We start from the raw sequence: 19,030 nt of genomic DNA, 5'->3' as shown, positions 1-19,030 counted from the left end.
TTAGTGCATAAAAAAGAAAATCTTGTTTGATGGGAGAATAAGAATTTTAGACCCAAATTTCTGGTAGAGTCTTTTTCAACTTACCCAGGGTGTGTGAGCATAGCAGAACCACGCTGGAAGTAAACGGCATGTAGCAACGTTACGCCTCTTTGTTTCAGAATTTTCAAATTGTGTGTGAAAAAAAAGAGCGGTGGGTAGGATCCGCTTACCCCAGGCACTATCCGGTCTACTGACAAAGAATGCAATGTTTTCAGTGATGTTCAGGCTAGGTATGCATTCCCCCTTAATACGCAGACACGCATATATAACTGTTTGAGAGATATCCAGGACAGTCAACAGTTTTAAATTTTTTACCTCTGAGAACATGCTTGCAGCGTAGACAAACAGAAACGTCTACCTAAATGTAATATAAAGGGCTACAGCGTACTGACTAAAGCCAGAACACGCAACGACGATAGCGGACAAAAGCTCACGCGTTACCTAAGATATCTGGTCTCCTCTCAATTTGCTTCTGTTAGTTTTTTTTTTCAAACTGTTTATTTAGCAACTTAGAGGTCTCCTGGCACCATGGCTTATGAGAAAATGGGGTAAGAAAGTACAGTGAAGTTACTTTATTTTCCTCTTCAATGTAAACCTGAAAGTAGTGTCCATCTAGTATGAGCGCTGAAAAATAATTCCCAGACTTTAATAATTTGTCTTTCAATTTATACTTAACTAATATGCCTGCTGCGAGATATGTATTTGAACGGACGACCTCAACAAATGCCATCACTCTAAGTTTCTTAAGTTAGAATAAAACCCTAACTAAGGTAAAAGGAGACCGTATTTCAGCGGTCAAGTGTGACCATTTGCCAACTATCACGCTGTTGTCGCTGCTCTGGATTTGCTCTCTATACTGAACGTCGTTTATAGTATCCTATATTATCTGTTCTCGTCAGCCCTATCAACCTGTAAGGGAATAAACTTACTGTGAGTGGGGGATTTAGTGAGGAATATCGCGTAAGCGTGTTTCTGTGGTTAATACAACTTGAGACTCGCCCAGGTCGTTGGGGGATTCCCCAAGTATTTATTTATTTATTTGATTGGTGTTTTGCGCCGTACTCAAGAATATTTCACTTATAGGACAGCGGCCAGCAGGAAACTGCACAGAGCCTGGAGGAAACCCACAACCATCCGCAGTCCGCAGGTTGCTCGAAGACCTTCCCACGTACGGTGCATGAGTCTATCCTACTTGAGGACCAGGATACTTTAAATGTACTTTATGTACTGTTTTAGTTCTGTGGCAGTTTGAGTTATACGTTTTAAGATTATTGATCCGCTTGACGGCTGGTATACGAATGTCTCATTCCATGCATAGATACATTGTGAACCTGTATCCCTGTGGTGACTAAGGTAATCGAAGAAAGTAAAAAAAAAACATTGCGACGGTCACGTTATATGACTTACAATGCACAAACACATAGAGAGACTTTTGACAAAGACAAAATCGTTTGCACCACGATCGACGAATGGTGTACCCTCGTTACAGTTGTAATGAAAGACTCCCTGGGGAAATGTTTCTATGCACTGATAAACACTAATGTTAATAGTTCATAAAAACCGCCAGCAGGTTTGATTTGATAATTTCTTTGTTTATTGAGTGATTGATAGATTAAGTTATTTATTTATTTACCAACGCCGGTCTAAATAATTACTTCTTCTCTGTTTAACTGTTGTGGACCTAATTAACATGTTTTAGGGTGTAGAATATTCTGAAATATTTATGTCCTGGCTACAGTCAAGCTGAGAGGGAAAAAAACGATTTAAAGTCTTTGTAGAAAAGCAGATGGAGAACGCTGTTCTCTACACCGTATAATGATCAAAATGGAGACTGAATGTTACATGTTACCCTCACTGGCTTAGTCATCTAACGAGTTACACTTGCTGTAGACGTGACCTACAGCCAACGTGCTGGTTTATTCAAATCCAGGCGAAATCCAAGGTGCTAGTATATTCAAATCCAGGTTAGGCCTGAAAAATAGTTATCGTACATTCACGTCCAGACGAGGCCTATAGCCAAGAGGTTGATATATTCAAACCCAGACGAGGCCTACAGCCAAGGTGCTGACATATTCAAATCTAGACGAGGCCTATAGTCTGGGTGCTGGCATATTCAAACCGACACGATGTCTTCAGCCAAGGTGCTGACATATTCAAATCTAGACGAGGCCTATAGTCTGGGTGCTGGTATAATCAAATCCAGACAAGGCTATAGCCCTGGTTCTCGCACATTGAAAATTCAGTTCCCACACGTTAACGACAATGTTCATATGATAGGTGGAAAGGTGTATTCAGTAGCCGGCTCACCTTGATTTACATTAAATTATTTGTACGACGGTGGCCAAGTATGAGGATGGAAGGAGTCACCACCCATAACAAAGTCACCTTACAATCCTCTTCAGGTATATAACCGCAGCCAATCCTGCGGAGGATGAGTGACACATTGTAATGCTGAGCCAGTGGTTGTGACATTTCCTTGTTTCAGTTCAACATATTGATATTTACCATCCTCAGGTCCGTTTTAACCTCTGCTCGGTACACAGAATATGATACAAGCCCATGTTCATCATCTAGATACAACAAAGAACAATATAGCTAAAGGTCTGCCTGTAGTATTCAGGTTTTGTAGAGGTTGTACTATCAGCTACACGTCCTCAACATTTTTCAAATTCGTCGTGTACTATTTTAGGTATAGCTACACTAACAGGGTAGACGTGAAGAGGAGAGAAGCCATGAATCTACAAGTGCCATGAAATGCAATTATATCATAAACAGCCTAAAAGCCCAAGCCGATAACAACAAGGGTTCAAATACCTGAGAAAAAAGTACAGTATAAGACGATGATGTACACTGCTCATAGCACGACAAGACGTAATCATGTACACTGATCATAGCACGACAAGGCGAAATCATGTACACTGCTCATAGCACGACAAGGCGTAATCATGTACACTGCTCATAGCACGACAAGGCGAAATCATATACACTGCTCATAGCACGACAAGGAGTAATCATGTACACTGATCATAGCACGACAAGGCGTAATCATGTACACTGCTCATAGCACGACAAGGCGTAATCATGTACACTGCACATAGCATGACAAGGAGTAACCATGTCCACTGATCATAGCGCCACAAGGCGTAATCATGTACACTGATCATACCACGACAAGGCGAAATCATGTACACTGATAATACCACGACAAGGCGTAATCATATACACTGCTCATAGCACGACAAGGAGTAATCATGTACACTGATCATAGCAGGACAAGGCGAAATCATGTACACTGATCATAGCACGACAAGGCGAAATCATGTACACTGATCATAGCACGACAAGAAGTAATCATGTACACTGCTCATAGCACGACAAGGCGTAGTCATGTACACTGATCATAGCGCCACAAGGAGTAATCATGTACACTGATCATAGCACGACAAGGCGTAATCATGTACACTGCACATAGCATGACAAGGAGTAATCATGTACACTGCTCATAGCACGACAAGGCGTAATCATGTACACTGATCATAGCACGACAAGGCGTAATCATGTACACTGCTCATAGCACGACAAGGAGTAACCATGTACACTGATCATAGCGCCACAAGGCGTAATCATGTACACTGCTCATAGCACGACAAGGCGTAATCATGTACACTGATCATACCACGACAAGGCGTAATCATGTACACTGCTCATAGCGCCACAAGGCGTAATCATGTACACTGATCATAGCACGACAAGGCGTAATTATATACACTGCTCATAGCACGACAAGGCGTAATCATGTACACTGCTCATAGCACGACAAGGCGAAGTCATATACACTGCTCATAGCGCCACAAGGCGTAATCATGTACACTGATCATAGCACGACAAGGCGTAATCATATACATTGCTGATAGCACGACAAGGCGTAATCATGTACACTGATCAACGCACGACAAGGAGTAATCATGTACACTGCTCATAGCACGACAAAGCGTAATCATATACACTACTCATAGCACGACAAGGCGTAATCAAATACAATGCTCATAGCACGACAAGTCGTAATCATATACGCTGATCATAGCGCCACAAGGCGAAATCGTATACACTGATCATAGCACGACAAGGCGTAATCATGTACGCTGATAATACCGCCACAAGGCGAAATCATATACACTGCTCATAGCACGACAAAGCGTAAACATGTACACTGATCATAGCGCGACAAGGCGTAATCATGTACAAGTTTACAACGGGATTGTTTAAGCTGGGGAAAACATAAAAAAATACATAAATTCAGGTAAAAGAATTAAAAAGATGAGGCGTAATCATCTTTCTTTCAGGTGAAAGAATTAAAAAGATGATTATCTATGTATAGTCTTCATTATTTTTTTTCATTTTACTTTAATGAGAAAAAGACATGTGAAAAAAATGTTCATTTAGATACGGTGGTATATAGGATCAAATCTTGGTATGTATTGTCTCTGTAAAACAATGTTATAACTGAGAATGTAACGCATGTTTAATAAAAATATTTGTGCTAAAATTTGGTCATCCTATTAATATCGTAAATATTTTGTTTTCACCATGACATGCAAAGGGAAAACCGTGCAATCACCACGATATAACCAAGGAATTATCTATGGTATGTTCGAAAACCTGTTCATTTCATCGTGCTGTGACACTCTTTACGCAAAAACTTCTCCGGAAGAAAATAACGTCAGCTAAAGGGCCTGAAGTGCATACAACTAGCCATGCGGTCGCCACAACGCGATAGGGCAGACAGCTGTGGTATCTTTAAAACTCTAGTCGTTGCTTAAAAGTTTCAAGTTAAATAGCACAGAAGGTCATAAGTAAAAATATTATGAATATTGGCGTCTGGCGCCCATAGTAAGCTGTGCACTTGTCAAAAGGTGACTGTACAGCCATTCACCTTAATGTTCATTCACAACTCCAGTGGTTGCTCAAAATGGTGCAAAATAAAAAACCCAAGCACAGAGAGTTCAGCATACACAGCGAGCTGTACAGCCGCCAAAGCGTTTCACATCACGATGATATATGTGTACTTACCTGTGATTTGTTTACAAGGCTGGTAGCAATGTCAACGTTTTAAGCCAAGTAATGCGTCAGACTCGAAACATATACAGCGCAAGGGGCATGCGCGTGACAAGACATAAAAACTGGCCGGTTAAATGGCGACCGCACTATTCTTTTCGAATCACACGATGTTGAGATAGTATGCACTCAAGCAGCGAGGCGTTGGGGAATGTACCTGCTAGGGCCTGTATTGCTTTTGGGTCATTCCTTTCTCACTAAAGTGTTAGTGAGCTTTCAGAAGACTGTAGGAGGAACAAAGCTTTCTAAAGATGGTCGCTCCCTATACTGACGAGTCGCTTACTAGATCTGAAGATCTACACTCTGTGCCCCCTCTGTTCATTCAATACACTCAAAAAATTAACCTGTACGTTTCTAACAGAAAGTCTGTTGACTGAGTGATACTAGAATGTACTCTGTTATTATAACACAATAGGATGTCAAATTCAACATAACATCCTGTTAGTATGATAGCATCTTCATGTCGAATTAATAGAATATGTATGTTATATATTTTAACAAAATAGTCTGCTGCAATAGCAGAGTACATTCTAGCATCACTCAGGCAACAGACTTTCTGTTAAAATTAGCACATTATTTTTTAAGTTTTGAATTTCGTATTCGACCAATTGAAGTCGACGCCTTCAGTCTTTCGTTGAATTAATTATCCTGATTAGCGCAAAAAAGTTTGACAAACCCAATCAAAGAGAGAGTGATGTTAAACGGGCTTGGGGAAAGATTGCTTCGTTAGTTCTTCTTGGTATGAGAGAAAGCTATATATATACTAGATGTGACTTTCATACTAGGGCCAGAATTTTGGTTCATCTCGTTCCTTTCACCAAATATTACAAAAAGCAATAAAAAAACACATAGTAAGATAATAACATAGGCCTATAGATCTAATACATTTTGATGCGAGGGAATTGTATCTGCTTGGACAAGCTGGCTTTGCTGTATAAATATCAGCTATTCATGTACCGCTATATATACAACCAAACAACGTCTAGCTACACTTGCTATATTTTATGCGCCCTCCTGTGAACCACCTATTTCATTTTACTGACATGCGTACTGATTCACTCCATGGGAAAGGCGAGAGGGTAAACACACACCTTTGTTAGCGTGCAGAATATAGATCAGTACCGAGAGGTCAGGCTTCTATCTCTCATATGAATGATCTGATGACTGAGCCATTGGGGACTGGGAACATGTACTAAAGAATTCAAGTCCTTGTATCTCTGCCCATAATGTATTCAAGTTCTCAGGAATGGCCAAGACCAAAAGTGCACAGTAGAACAAATGCAAGAGAGCGCTTATTTAGTACATACAAAACCTTTGAATGACTTAGATGGTCTGCATTTGGTTTCTCGTTGGTGATTGTGCAACAAAATGTTATATGATGTGGAAGTTAATTACTTAAGATAGTCTTTCCCACGTTCGTTTTAGAGCAACTGGACTTGGCCACGATGCATCACATTTTATATTCTAAAGTCTAATTGCATGTCATTCTGAATATCATTTTATATCTGAATATCGCCTCATTTCATGCCATTTTGTACAGTCTGACTAATTTGGGCATTTTTGTGCACATTTTGACGTCAGATTGCATGTCATTTTGTACATTTGAAATCTCTGATCTTACTTGCCATTGTATATACATCCTGACGTCAGATTGCATGCCACTGTGTACATTCTGATCTCTGATTTTACTTGCCACTGTATATACATTCTGACGACAGATTGCATTCCATTTTGTACATTCTGATCTCTGATTACATGCCATTTTGTACATTTTAAATCTCTGATTACTTGTCATTGTATATACATTCTAACGTCAGATTGCATGTCATTTTCTACATTTAGTTTGCATACTATGTTCTGCATTTTGACTGATTTTATCAAATTTCCTGCATTCGGACGGCAGATTGCATTTGCACATTTTGATCTCTGATGGCATGTCATTTTGCCCTTCTTTTAAAAAAGGGTGACGAGCAGTTCATTTTCTGTTTTCTTCATAATCCACCGAAGCAGACAATATGTACACTTTCTTTGTGGGATCTTGCACGGCTCGTTGCACACGTCACTTAGCTGTGACCTTAACGAGCGATTTCTTCCTAGAACCGTCATTAGCTCGCTAGTGCATGTCAAAGCGTGCGAGCAGGAAAATCGCTTGTGCTTTCAGTGAGAAAGCATATCATAAATTTGACACTGTCACAGTTAGGACAAGGGAGAAGACACATGAGTAATATCCCGCGGTTAGTGGGTTACACACACTGCAGAGCTTAACTGCATATGTACAGATCTACGGGTGTAGGCCTATATATACGTATGCCTGCCGTTTAACGTAGAGCTTAACAACTCTTGTTACATGACGAGGAGTCATTTGGTGTGTTTACACATGCTGTGTCTTCTTGTGACATGGCGAGTCCATGCCTCCAAAGTGCTGTTGCCACTAAAGTATCATGCTAAAGACACCAGACATGACATCCCATCCAGCCACATTGTACTGACACCAGGCCTATCAGTCATGTTTAAGCCTTTGATCCCTTTGATCTCCCGACTTCGATTGCAGAACTTTAACTTTATGAACATTCATGCAAATTTGTCGCATCAGACACCGTTTTCTAGAGCTTGAGCTTTAAAAGCATACCTTATTGTAGTTTTACAATTAACACGCTCCCAAAAGAAATTCAGAATTTTTGAACTGGTTCAGTTAAATACAAAAATTGCTTTTGACTCCTAACTAAACCTTCTGGGCCTATATTTTCCGAAAAATGCCAATTAATAGAATTATAAGGGGACATTCGTCACTGATTCTAAAACTGTCTGCCCGACGAGATACTATGCAAATGAGGCAGTGCAAAGATTCCCACAGCACAACGTTAGCTCCTGGATTGCACATACAAACAGTACACTGGACTGAAAGTGAATTATTAGTCCAGTAAACCAAATATCTTCCTTTCTATCGATAATGAATTAATGACAGGTCGTATTTCCCATAGACAGAAAGATGGTAGGCCGCATAATTACAACACAATACCCTATTACACATTTCAAACTTCGCTTCCGTCGTTTAGACAACAATGGGAGGTAACCCTGTCAGTCAGTGAGGCATGTTTCGAACTTGTCCTGCGTGTGGCGTGCTGTAATCCTTACAGTATAGCTACTACAGCGGCTTGGGCCAGTTGATGAAAGGAAATTCTATATGAAACTGAACATTCCATTGTTCATTCAAAGTCAGATTCGTGTCAATAAATCTGAAGGTCTCAACTTTATGTAGATAACGTCTAAAATAATACCATAACATTTCGCCGCCGGCGATACTAAAGATTTAAACTTTTTAAAGATTTTTCAGGCCTTGTAGCAAGTCAATCTTTCGAACACAGCTTGTCGTATAACTAAGACCAATTATTCTACAGCTTGAATTCCCCACACCCTTGATACATATCAAAAACGTTTTATGGAAGTAAATTTTTAATTCACATGTTTCGCAGCTCAACGTTTACATAAAAAAATTAGTTTGCAGTATTTTAACATCCTCTATAGTTATACAACAGACGCAAACACCTCTTTGCAGTTCTACAATGCACATACTTAACGTTGTCGTTATACAATTTTATAATTAAGAGAAAAAACGTAGTTTGCCATGCTCAAATAACCTAGATAATGCATAGCAGACGGGAATTGTCCACTATTTGAGAACTCGGGAGGCCGCAATTTATTTCTATTTTAACATAGTATCATGTCATGATGGATCTATTAGAAGGGAAGGGGGATAACATAAAAAACAAATCTCCTTTTTGTTAATATATAACGGTCCAGGTGGTTGGAGCAAGCCCATGCCAACGGAATTGGTGGGAATTAAATCATCCAATCAGAACGTGACAGTTATTGACCAATAAATGCATATTTCCCTCCAAGACCTCACCATGTCAGTTCGACCTCTAGATTTGAACATAACAGTTTTGCGAAGACAGAGGACTGAAGATTTTAATTTTAAACTAATAAAAAATGTCAGAAATGAACGACTGATTTCGTGAAGAACCTTGTAGAGTCAGTTGAAGCTTAATCTGAAGGTGCTTCCTGAGATGGTAGCGTTGCCGAGAATTTGATTGAACCCCATTGAGCCGATTTCGGCAGACTCGGACCAACAACAGATGAGGCCACAGACCCCCATTAATTTCCCATAAGCGACAATGTTAACGTTTAGCGCTGTAGCTCAGCCCCAAACATTCCGCGAACAATAATTCATTTGTTTATTTGATTGGTGTTTTACGCCATACTCAAGAATATTTCACTTATACAACGGCGGCCAGCATTGTGGTGGGAGGAAACCGGGCAGAGCCCGGGGGAAACCCACGTCCATCCGCAGGTTCGCGACCAATAAGCTTTGGTGCATACCTGGCCCAGTGAGAAAGAAGTCATGAAAATCTTGACACAGGTTGACCGTCAAAATCTGGACCTTTCTATGCCGGCAGCTAGGAGGGGTGCCTGACAAGGCCAAGGGGACGTCACCCGCAGCCTCATCACCACCTGTCTTCTTGTGTCCCCTCGCCCAGAATTTCAAACGTTCATCATTAAAACTCATACGTGCCCAAAGTTTAGACAATTTTCATCATTTTGATACTAAGCATTTGATACTTGAGCTCGGGGCTGGATGTTTTACGTACATTCATTGTGTTGATTTATTTTGTCTGGTGTTTTACGCTGTACTCGAGAATATTTCACTTACACGAGGCAATGTGCAGTACGGTGTAATGGAGCCTGACGGCCAGGGGGAAACCCACGACAGCCCACAGGTTGGTGCCAGCCTTTCTCACGACCAGTCGGAGAGGAAGCCAGTATGAGCTGGACTCTCACCAGCTACCACATTGGTGAGAGGCTTCTGGGCCATAACGCGACGCTGGCACGCTAACAATCTCGACCACGGAGGTCTCTTTGTGTTGAGTTAGATCGCCACGTTGGATATATACTGAATATCTGATCAAGGTAAGATACTTTGATATTTTGATTTATATACTCGTATTTTACACGACTTGGATACTGATTTCATTTATTCGGCTAGAACATTCCTTGCGCCTTTCCAATGAAAAGTGTTACCTGCTTCTCTTTGCAGGATTACGCTATAATTTCGTACTGTACGCAATTTCTGCGTTCTTTTGTGTTAAAAGTGATTTTGTCCCTGCCCTTAATGACTCTGGGCGTGCATTTTGGTTGATAGCTGGTATGAGGATGTCTGTGTTGACGCAGAGATTAGTGAACTGATGTAGTAAACATCAGTCATATCAAGCGCAGAAAAACTCAGCCATGTAAGCCCCGTAACGCATGAATGAATATGGCTGTTAGCCGCATGCGCAATTGAGTTTCACTCGAATGTTTACATCCTTCAAAGGTGATATCACATGCGTGTACAAATCTCAAAGACTGTTTGCCACCTCTTTACAGGTGCACATGCGCAAAACGCACAGCAAAGTTGGTTAAATAGTAACTTCAAGGTCGGTTGCTTACTCTTAGGTTCGAGTGACCGGAATAACGATTTAAAGCAGTGCAGAAGCTCAGTGTTCCTCCAGCTAAACGCCCAATGTCTGTGGATGACTGCAATCAGTGTGGAGCGGGTCAAGAAGAGGTCAGTACAGTGGTATTGTTGTGACTGTTTAGGTAGACGTACTTACCTCTGCTTAAAGAGATAACATGGAGTACTTTTTTATTATTTTTTATTTCTAAATACGGAGTTCACGATGTGGCCTCACTTATAAATGTACCCCAAAGAAAAGCTTCTCAGCATACGTCTTTGTGCGAAATAATGCCTAAAGTTATTATGAGGCCCCAGCTGTCAATCCCGCAATTAAATACCCAATAGCCTTCTGTGGTGACGTCAACGGTGATGGCTGTAAAAACAACTTTGATGGGAGAGAGTTGGGGGAGCTGTTGTTCCCAGGATGAACATCGATGACGTCATTGCCAAGTATTCCGAGCCATTAACGGAAAACTATGCATATAATAGGGGGAGTCATTAAGAAATATTAAATATTTTTTTCTTGTTTTTGGCATACGTGTCCTCAATTTTGGCTGTATACTTACAGTCCCCAGCTCTCTCTGGCTCACGTAATAGATTCAAGTTGTTACCTTCATGTGGACATTTCTGACTGATGCGTGGCAGATGAGGTCGCAGGCGTACACCAGCAGTGTGCTAGTGGATTCACAGCGAGACTTGCTGCTGATTAGTGCTATTTTACGCAGTACTCGAGAATATTTCAGTTATCCGACGGCGGCCAACATTATAGTGAGAGGAAACCGGGCGGAGCCCGAATCACACTCACCTCCATCGGCAGGTTGCCGTGGGGTTTCAAATGGGCTCGGAGGAAGCTAACATGAGCTTGACTTGAACTCACAGCCATCGTGATGGTGGGAGCCTCCTGTGCCAATGTGCTGAGATAGCACAATAACCACACGGCCACAGAGACCCCTGATCATTGGTGTGTATTTCTCACTGCGTTGCTGTAAAGAATACCATGCATACGTGTCCTGAGAGAAAGTCAATGAGTATTGCGAGTATGCATTACACTGTAAAGCTCGAACATTCCAAATACTTGCTGGTCGGTTTATTGCACATTTTTGGGTGTAAATCAGCTTTGAAGGGAAGGAAACGGGTGTTTCATGGTTTTTTCTATTGATGCTCATTTTTCTCATTTTCACATTTTCTGTCCATATAAAAGTGTATAAAACCCAGTCATGGCTTAGGTATCTTCGACACATTCCAGGTGTAGTCAACATTGACATCATTCATGGACATGCGTATACTGAAAGGGGAAAATGCTTTCGGTTACCTCATGCATACGCGTCTGTGAATGTCTCAGTTTAATTTCCATACATTTCCCACAGCGTAATTCGAATAGTCACTCTCTGAATTAGAAGTAAACAAGTCATTAATTAGAAGTAAAACTGTTTAAACAAAAAAAAAAAAAAAAAAAAACAAAAAAACATGAATTAGCATTTTAACGCTTTTAGTGGTTGTCTTGATTTATTTACGCCTGTGACGTTAAGATATAACTAAAGTACTGGAAGATAAGCGAATGAGTATATGCTCTAAGCAATTCTGTTATGCTTCGTGTTTCCCTACCTCACACAACGATGAGCGTCAACGGGTCTAAAATGAGATATACATATGTATCTTCAACCCTCACATCACAACACTGGAACTTGGGAGATACCATACCATCAACGTAAGGATCATCGTGGATCATTTTATATGTCAAGAAAATTATTAACTGCAAACGACGATGCAAATTAGCGCATATAGATATATTCATTCTGAAAATAACTAGAAGAGCCAGGAGAGTAGTTAAGTGCGTAGCGCAGGTTTGTGGTTTACCATGCGCACTCCGGTTTTCTCCAACCACAAGCACTCCGATTTTCTTCAACAACAAGCACTCCGGTTTTCTCCAACCATAAGCACTCCGGTTTTCTCCAACCATAAGCACTCCGGTTTTCTCCAAGCACAAGCACTTCGGTTTTCACCAACCACAATACTCCGGTTTTCTCCAAGCAGAAGCCCTTTGGTTTTCTCCAACCACAAGCACTCCGGTTTTCTCCTACCACAAGTCTGACCTTCGCAATTTAAGTGAAAAGTTCTTGAACACAATGTTAAACAACGATAATACATAATAAAATAAATAAACACAACTTTGTCATTTTTGGCGTTTTGTCATGATTATATCCTCGGTGAATCTATTTTTGGGCTAATTTTGACATATTAACATTGTTGTTTTTCGTCTGTCATTCATCACTGTCAAAACCGAATATGGCGTTTTCCAGGGATGTGCAAATGCTCCTTCGTTGACGTCGTATGATTCTTTCAAATGTACTTTATCTGAAAAAAGTCTGACATCAGTTTGAGTTTTTAATCATTGCAGGATGCCGGCGAAAGGAAGCACCTGGATGGTAAGCCAAACGACATGATTTACTCAGTAGACGAAGTTCCACCATGGTATTTGTGCATACCACTAGGTCTGCAGGTACGTCATTTACAGTACTAGAAAAGAACTCTTGTATAAAGAAGGTAAAAAAGTTGAACTGTGCCAAGACGCGTAACTTTCATAGAAATGTACTTCTAAATGTTAGTAATCGCAAAACGCGTTTCCAAAACAATCGAAATCAACAATTTCCAAAGGAATGTAGAGAAGAACTAATATATATAAATTATACTGAATATTTATTTACTTATTTACCATTGTTTTAGAACTAACATATAATTTTTCAGCACTACATGACGGCCTTCAGCAGTACATTATCTATTCCTTTGCTACTTGCGCCACATTTCTGCATGGCGCAGGATCACTTAGGCATAAGTCAACTGATCAGCACGATCTTCTTTGTTTCCGGTCTGTGTACGCTCATACAAACCACAATTGGCTGCAGGTAACGTCCTTTTCTTTTCACATAAGTCCTGCAGCAAAAGCTTGAAGGAGCAAAGCTGTAAGGATATCGATAAAATCAGACGCAAACGTCTATTGTAGGCCTACAGTGTTCTGTTCGTGGCGCCTACATTACATGGCAAGGACTTATCTAAAACGCTCCATTTATTCGGAAACGAACGAGTTCAAACCCAGCTCATGCTGGTTTCTTCTCCGTTTGTAGAATGATCTCTTGGCAACATGTGCATGATCGTGGGTTTCTGCACGGTTTCCCCCCACCATGATCCTAACTGTCGTCATAAATAAGTGACATATCCTTGTATGCGGCGTAAATCAGCATTCAAATAATTAAATAAATTTAAACATTTTCTGTAAACAAGTCTGGGTTAGTGTTTTCATTTTTATGGCAGTTTCCAGTATTTTTGTAAGAATAAATAGATTGAATAAGGATTTTCCCCGTGTACTCCAGGCTTCCTATCATGCAGGGTGGATCGTTCTCTTTCCTCGTACCATCTATCGCCATCCTGTCTCTATCAAAATGGTGCTGCCCATTCACCCATAAAGGTAAGTTCTTCTGAAATTTGACTCTTTATTTTCTTTCTTCTAAGACAAAATATATCAGTTTTCTCACGATGGTTTGTGTGAATGTCGGAACCCAAATCGTATTGTTTCAAATGATGGTATATATTTTCTCTTGACTTTCATCATGCGTAATATGTGTTAGAATTTAAACTGATTTCATAAACACTACCAAAAATGAACAAAGACTTGACAAACGACGAGCAACCAGCCTATGGCCTTCGTTTTCGTGTTACACAGATCGATGCAATATGAACGAAACCGATATACCGGATGTCGCAAGCGATGACCACCGCGTAATGTGGAAATCCAGAATAGCGGAGGTGAAATTCTTGTTGTCTTTCGTTGTAGTTTTACGCTGTTTTCAGAATAGCGTAGGCGAAATTGTTGTTTTCTTTCATTGTAGTTTTACGCTGTTTTCAGAATAGCGGAGGTGAAATTCTTGTTTTCTTTCATTGTAGTTTTACGCTGTTTTACGCTTTTATTGTACGACAACTCTTCAGATACACACTACGATGCTATTAAAACTGTGTCCCACTTATACAGCCCGCTAGCAGCAGGTTTAGCAGTATTAGATACAAACATAGCGCCATGAATTGTTCAGGCTATGAATGTATGGTGTGATACAGGACTTTTTGTATGTCACACCGGGGAAAGTTCGTTTCGTTGGTTACACGCGCACTCCGGATTTCTCGTCCCATAAAACCAATTTGACCGATTTTGTGGCCTGATGGTTAAAGCGTCCGCCTCGAAATCGGTAGACCCCGGATCAAATCGGGGTCGGCTCATGCCAAAGACTTTAAAAACAGAACTTGTAGCTGCATTGCTTCGCGCTCAGCATTGAGAGGTTAGAGCAAGGAAACTGGACTGGTTGTCCCTGTGTCAGTATAATCTGACTTCGTGGGGTGTCATGTCTGGTGCCACAAAATATTCAGTATGTCGTAAAACACAGTAAAAGACGAGCAAACAAATAAAAGAAATTAACTCCGCTCTAAATTCTCAGATCCAGGGAGCCATTCTGGTTTCAGCGTTGTTCCAAGTGGTCATCGGTTTCAGCGGCCTCATGGGGTTTGTTCTCCGGTTTATCGGACCGCTTGCCATTGTTCCGACCATCGCACTGATTGGTCTATCATTGTTCGGAGCGGCAGCCAATCAGGCAGCAGGTTTCTGGTGGATTGCGATTTTGTAGGTTCTCGAATTTGCTTTTGTTTTGCTTGTTTTTTTGTCATGGGAGTGGGGGTGTAATTTGGTTCTATTTGAGCATTTACATGATCAGTTAAAATAAACTAAGGTAAATTGACAATTGTTCGTATTTCACCGGCTACATCTGACTATTTGCCACTTATCATTCTGTAGTTACTGCCCTGGTTTTACTCTCTGTGCTGTAAGTCCTTGATTATATACTCCTCCATGAACCAAAATTCTACAACATTGTGGACAAAGCATCACCGCGACCTGGACGGTTTCCACAAAGCCATTTCACACTTAAGTCAAAACTCGAAATACGATCTTAAAGAATATTTTTCATCTTTAGAATTTAGCAAGTTTGTGTTATCTTAAGACAAATATATCCAAATTTCTACATAGTGTTCCAAAAAACCAGGCTTTGTGAAGAACTTTCTAATTTTGACTTAGGTTAGATATGGCCTTGTGGAATCGACCCCTAGTCCTTTCGTGTTGTGTTTATAGGTGACACTGCATGCATTTCGGGTAAACCTCGACCAGTGATGTCCTTTTAATTACAAATAACATCACTGCAATGTGTTTTTGACGTAATTGTCTTTACGACTTTGTGCCACGGGCATTTACATAAACAGTTAGAATAAACTATAACACTGTCGATGTTACTCCGAATTGACTCTCTTTGTTGTAAGTCTTTTATATTTTAATGTATTTTCTTTTCATAATTTTCAGAACAATTGCATTCATTTCTCTGTTTTCACAATACCTACGCGATGTACTGTTTCCAATACCTGCATTCCGAAATGGTCAAGGCTGTGGTGTCAAACGTATCGCTTTGCTAAAGCTATTCCCAGTAAGTACAGACGCCATGCGAGTTTCACACGACATAACCTATCCGGCTTCAAATCTGGCGCTCTGATATATATACACGTACTAAATGACAAACCACTCAGTCTGTCCTGCACAATGCCAGTGCGTTATTTGCCCTCATTTGATAATATAGTCCATTATTTATTTGTGTTCGTTTTTATTTTTTCTTCTTTTTTTTGTGTTGACAGAGTGTGTGTTTTAACGAAAGTTAGTATATGCACAGAGTCTGTAACACAATCGACGGATTTCTTTATTAAATAAAGACTTAATTTATATTTTATAAATAAATCAGTTATTTAAAATTTCAAAATAAAACATTAAAATTTTTTTAATCTGTCCAGGTGTTACTAGGTATGTGTCTATCCTGGCTAGTCTGTTACATCCTGACTGTGTCCGGAGCCTTGACCTCTGACCCTAAAGGCTGGGGTTACCAAGCCAGGACAGACTCGCGGATTGTCGTCCTGAACAATGCCCCCTGGTTCCGGTTCCCATATCCAGGTCAGGGAAATTTCAAAACTTATGTTTACTACTTAACGATTTGATTCTGGCAGATAATTATCCCTGTATATCTGCTGTCTTTTAGTACATGTGCATACAACATAGTCGTGTTTGATGATATTCAAAACCCGCTTTACCTGTGTAAGAAAATAGTATATTTATCAACTTATTTGATTGGTGCTTTACGCCGTGCTTAAGAATATTTCATTTAGGCAACCGCGCCCCTCATTATGGTGAGAGGAAACCGGACAGATTCCGCGCGGGTGGGGTGGGGGTGGGACTGGAGGTGAGGCGGTTAAAGGAGACACAATCTGCAGGTTACTTTCCCTGTTTATTTATACAGACTATATAAGGTTTGACAGCAACCTGCTGATGGTTGTGTGTTTCCCCCGTGATCTCGTTACATGTACTTCTTCTAAATTTCTTCTAGCACTTTAAGGATGCAAATTATTGCGTTTTTTATCATTTTCGTTTAATTTACTTTTTCTGAATTTGATAATGCTGAACAGTATTGCATCAGATATTTTAGCAAATTCTTCCTTTGTGAAAAACCATGCAAGGCCTGTCTTTTCTTTGTGCCCTTCTTATTCCTCGGCTTTGTATTCACTAAATTCGCTCGGCAAGTTATACCTGCATGCGTCATTTTTGTTTTAATTTTTTTTTTTTTTGCTTAGGTCTACTATCCTGGATTACGTCCTTTGTTTTGATATTGGTTTTGTTGTTGTTGTATCTGTTGCTGTTTGCATTGTGCTTCTTGATGAAAGGAATAACAATTCCCTTGTAGGCCAGTGGGGAACCCCCACAGTGAGCGTCTCGAGTGTTTTTGCCATTTTAGCCGGAGTTCTGGCTTCGATGGTGGAGTCCGTGGGAGATTACTACGCCTGTGCACGGTTAAGTGGTGCCCCTCCGCCACCTGATCACGCTGTTAACAGAGGTAAAATAATTCCAATTAGATCGTTGTGTATATTATTATGTATTATTCTGTCTATTTTTCGTTGAACATCGCGGAGAGATACAAGTATCATCTCCGCTTAACTCCTTCTAAACATTTACATAAATATGTCGAGAGCTTTCTCCGAATGCGGTGGTTTATTCTAGATATTGAGGGTTCAACAACCTATAAACCAAAGCAAGATAATGTAAGTGGAAAAATCGTGAGTGAATACCAATAGACAAATCGGTCTAAAGCTCTGAGAGCACGTGGCCTTAACGGTCACGGCATATCTGCTTGGCCGATAACAACCGTGGACTCGGAACAAAGTGCGGAAAATATTAACATGCAAGAAATAACAATTGGATGATATGTTTCATGCTTCAGGTATAGGTATTGAGGGTGTGGGGTGTATCTTGGCAGGAGCGTGGGGGTCGGGGAATGGGACCACTTCATATACACAAAACATCGGGGCTATAGGAATCACCAAGGTAAGGCAACATAATGGAGAATTTTTATTTATTTATTTATTTATTTATTTATTTATTTATTTATTTGGTGTTGTTACGGCAAATACTCAAGAGTATTTCACTTTTAATACTGCGGCTAGAAATATGGTAGAAGGAAACCTACGCCCTTCAACCGGTCAACCGAAAACATTGTTTGAAGAATAATCAGTAAAGTTTTAGCCCACATTTCCTTATGGTATTTACTCTGTGTCAATTTACCTGTAAACCATTTCATTTGATGCACTAGAAGTATACGAGGGACGAATTTCATACATCCATGTGAAAATATAAAATCGGAAAAAAAGTGTCTGTGACGTTTTAGACGGGAGCTGAAATTTAGCTAAGGAGTAATAGATTCTAATCTTTGACTTATTTGGTTTAACAAGACCCATAAGGCCGATATTTTCATCTTTCAACAAAACCGTGAAAACGTTTGACTGTAGCATTGTTGTGTTCTGCCTGACAGGTGGGCAGCCGCAGGGTGGTGCAGGTCGGTGGGTTAATCATGATCGTCCTGGGATGTCTGGGCAAATTCGGCGCCCTCTTCGTCACCTTACCCACCCCAGTAGTAGGAGGAATGTTTATGGTCATGTTTGGTAAGGTCTGAGTTACGTTCATGTTACAATATTGGTTGGTGGCGGGAGGGGGGGGGATGATGTTGACGCTAACCAAACTTCAGTAGGTCCAAAGATACATGTATGTTTCACGTACTAACAAGTAGTGTTATTCCGAAAAGCAAATACTTTATTTTGACTCAGTATTTCAGCAATTTATTTTACCATCGTCAAGAGTTCTGCAGCATCGCCCTCCCGAAACCAAGCCGAGTGTAGATGCGGACTTTTCTCGGCATTTTGGAGTTTCCTCGCATAATTCTCCCAGGATCTCATTTGTCTTGTGGACTTTAAGCCACACCA

General features: G+C 40.4%; 1 protein-coding gene across 1 annotated transcript in view; it reads left to right on the top strand.

Moving 5' to 3' along the window:
- Nucleotides 1–10,714: 10,714 nt before the first annotated feature.
- Nucleotides 10,715–19,030, top strand: part of LOC135478249 (solute carrier family 23 member 1-like) — a 30,081-nt gene continuing 21,765 nt past the window's right edge. Inside the window, exons 1-11 of the mRNA XM_064758521.1 lie at nucleotides 10,715–10,759; nucleotides 13,047–13,148; nucleotides 13,394–13,551; nucleotides 14,017–14,111; nucleotides 14,367–14,449; nucleotides 15,130–15,311; nucleotides 16,041–16,161; nucleotides 16,520–16,676; nucleotides 17,461–17,610; nucleotides 17,995–18,098; nucleotides 18,583–18,712. Of these exons, the coding sequence (XP_064614591.1) occupies nucleotides 10,715–10,759; nucleotides 13,047–13,148; nucleotides 13,394–13,551; nucleotides 14,017–14,111; nucleotides 14,367–14,449; nucleotides 15,130–15,311; nucleotides 16,041–16,161; nucleotides 16,520–16,676; nucleotides 17,461–17,610; nucleotides 17,995–18,098; nucleotides 18,583–18,712 (1,327 nt within the window). The remainder of the gene's footprint in view (nucleotides 10,760–13,046; nucleotides 13,149–13,393; nucleotides 13,552–14,016; nucleotides 14,112–14,366; nucleotides 14,450–15,129; nucleotides 15,312–16,040; nucleotides 16,162–16,519; nucleotides 16,677–17,460; nucleotides 17,611–17,994; nucleotides 18,099–18,582; nucleotides 18,713–19,030) is intronic.

This window comes from Liolophura sinensis, chromosome 11 (assembly GCF_032854445.1).
Source record: "Liolophura sinensis isolate JHLJ2023 chromosome 11, CUHK_Ljap_v2, whole genome shotgun sequence".
NCBI lineage: Eukaryota > Metazoa > Mollusca > Polyplacophora > Chitonida > Chitonidae > Liolophura > Liolophura sinensis.
The sequence above is the reverse complement of the archived record's forward strand: the minus strand, read 5'-3'. Positions and strand labels throughout refer to the sequence as shown.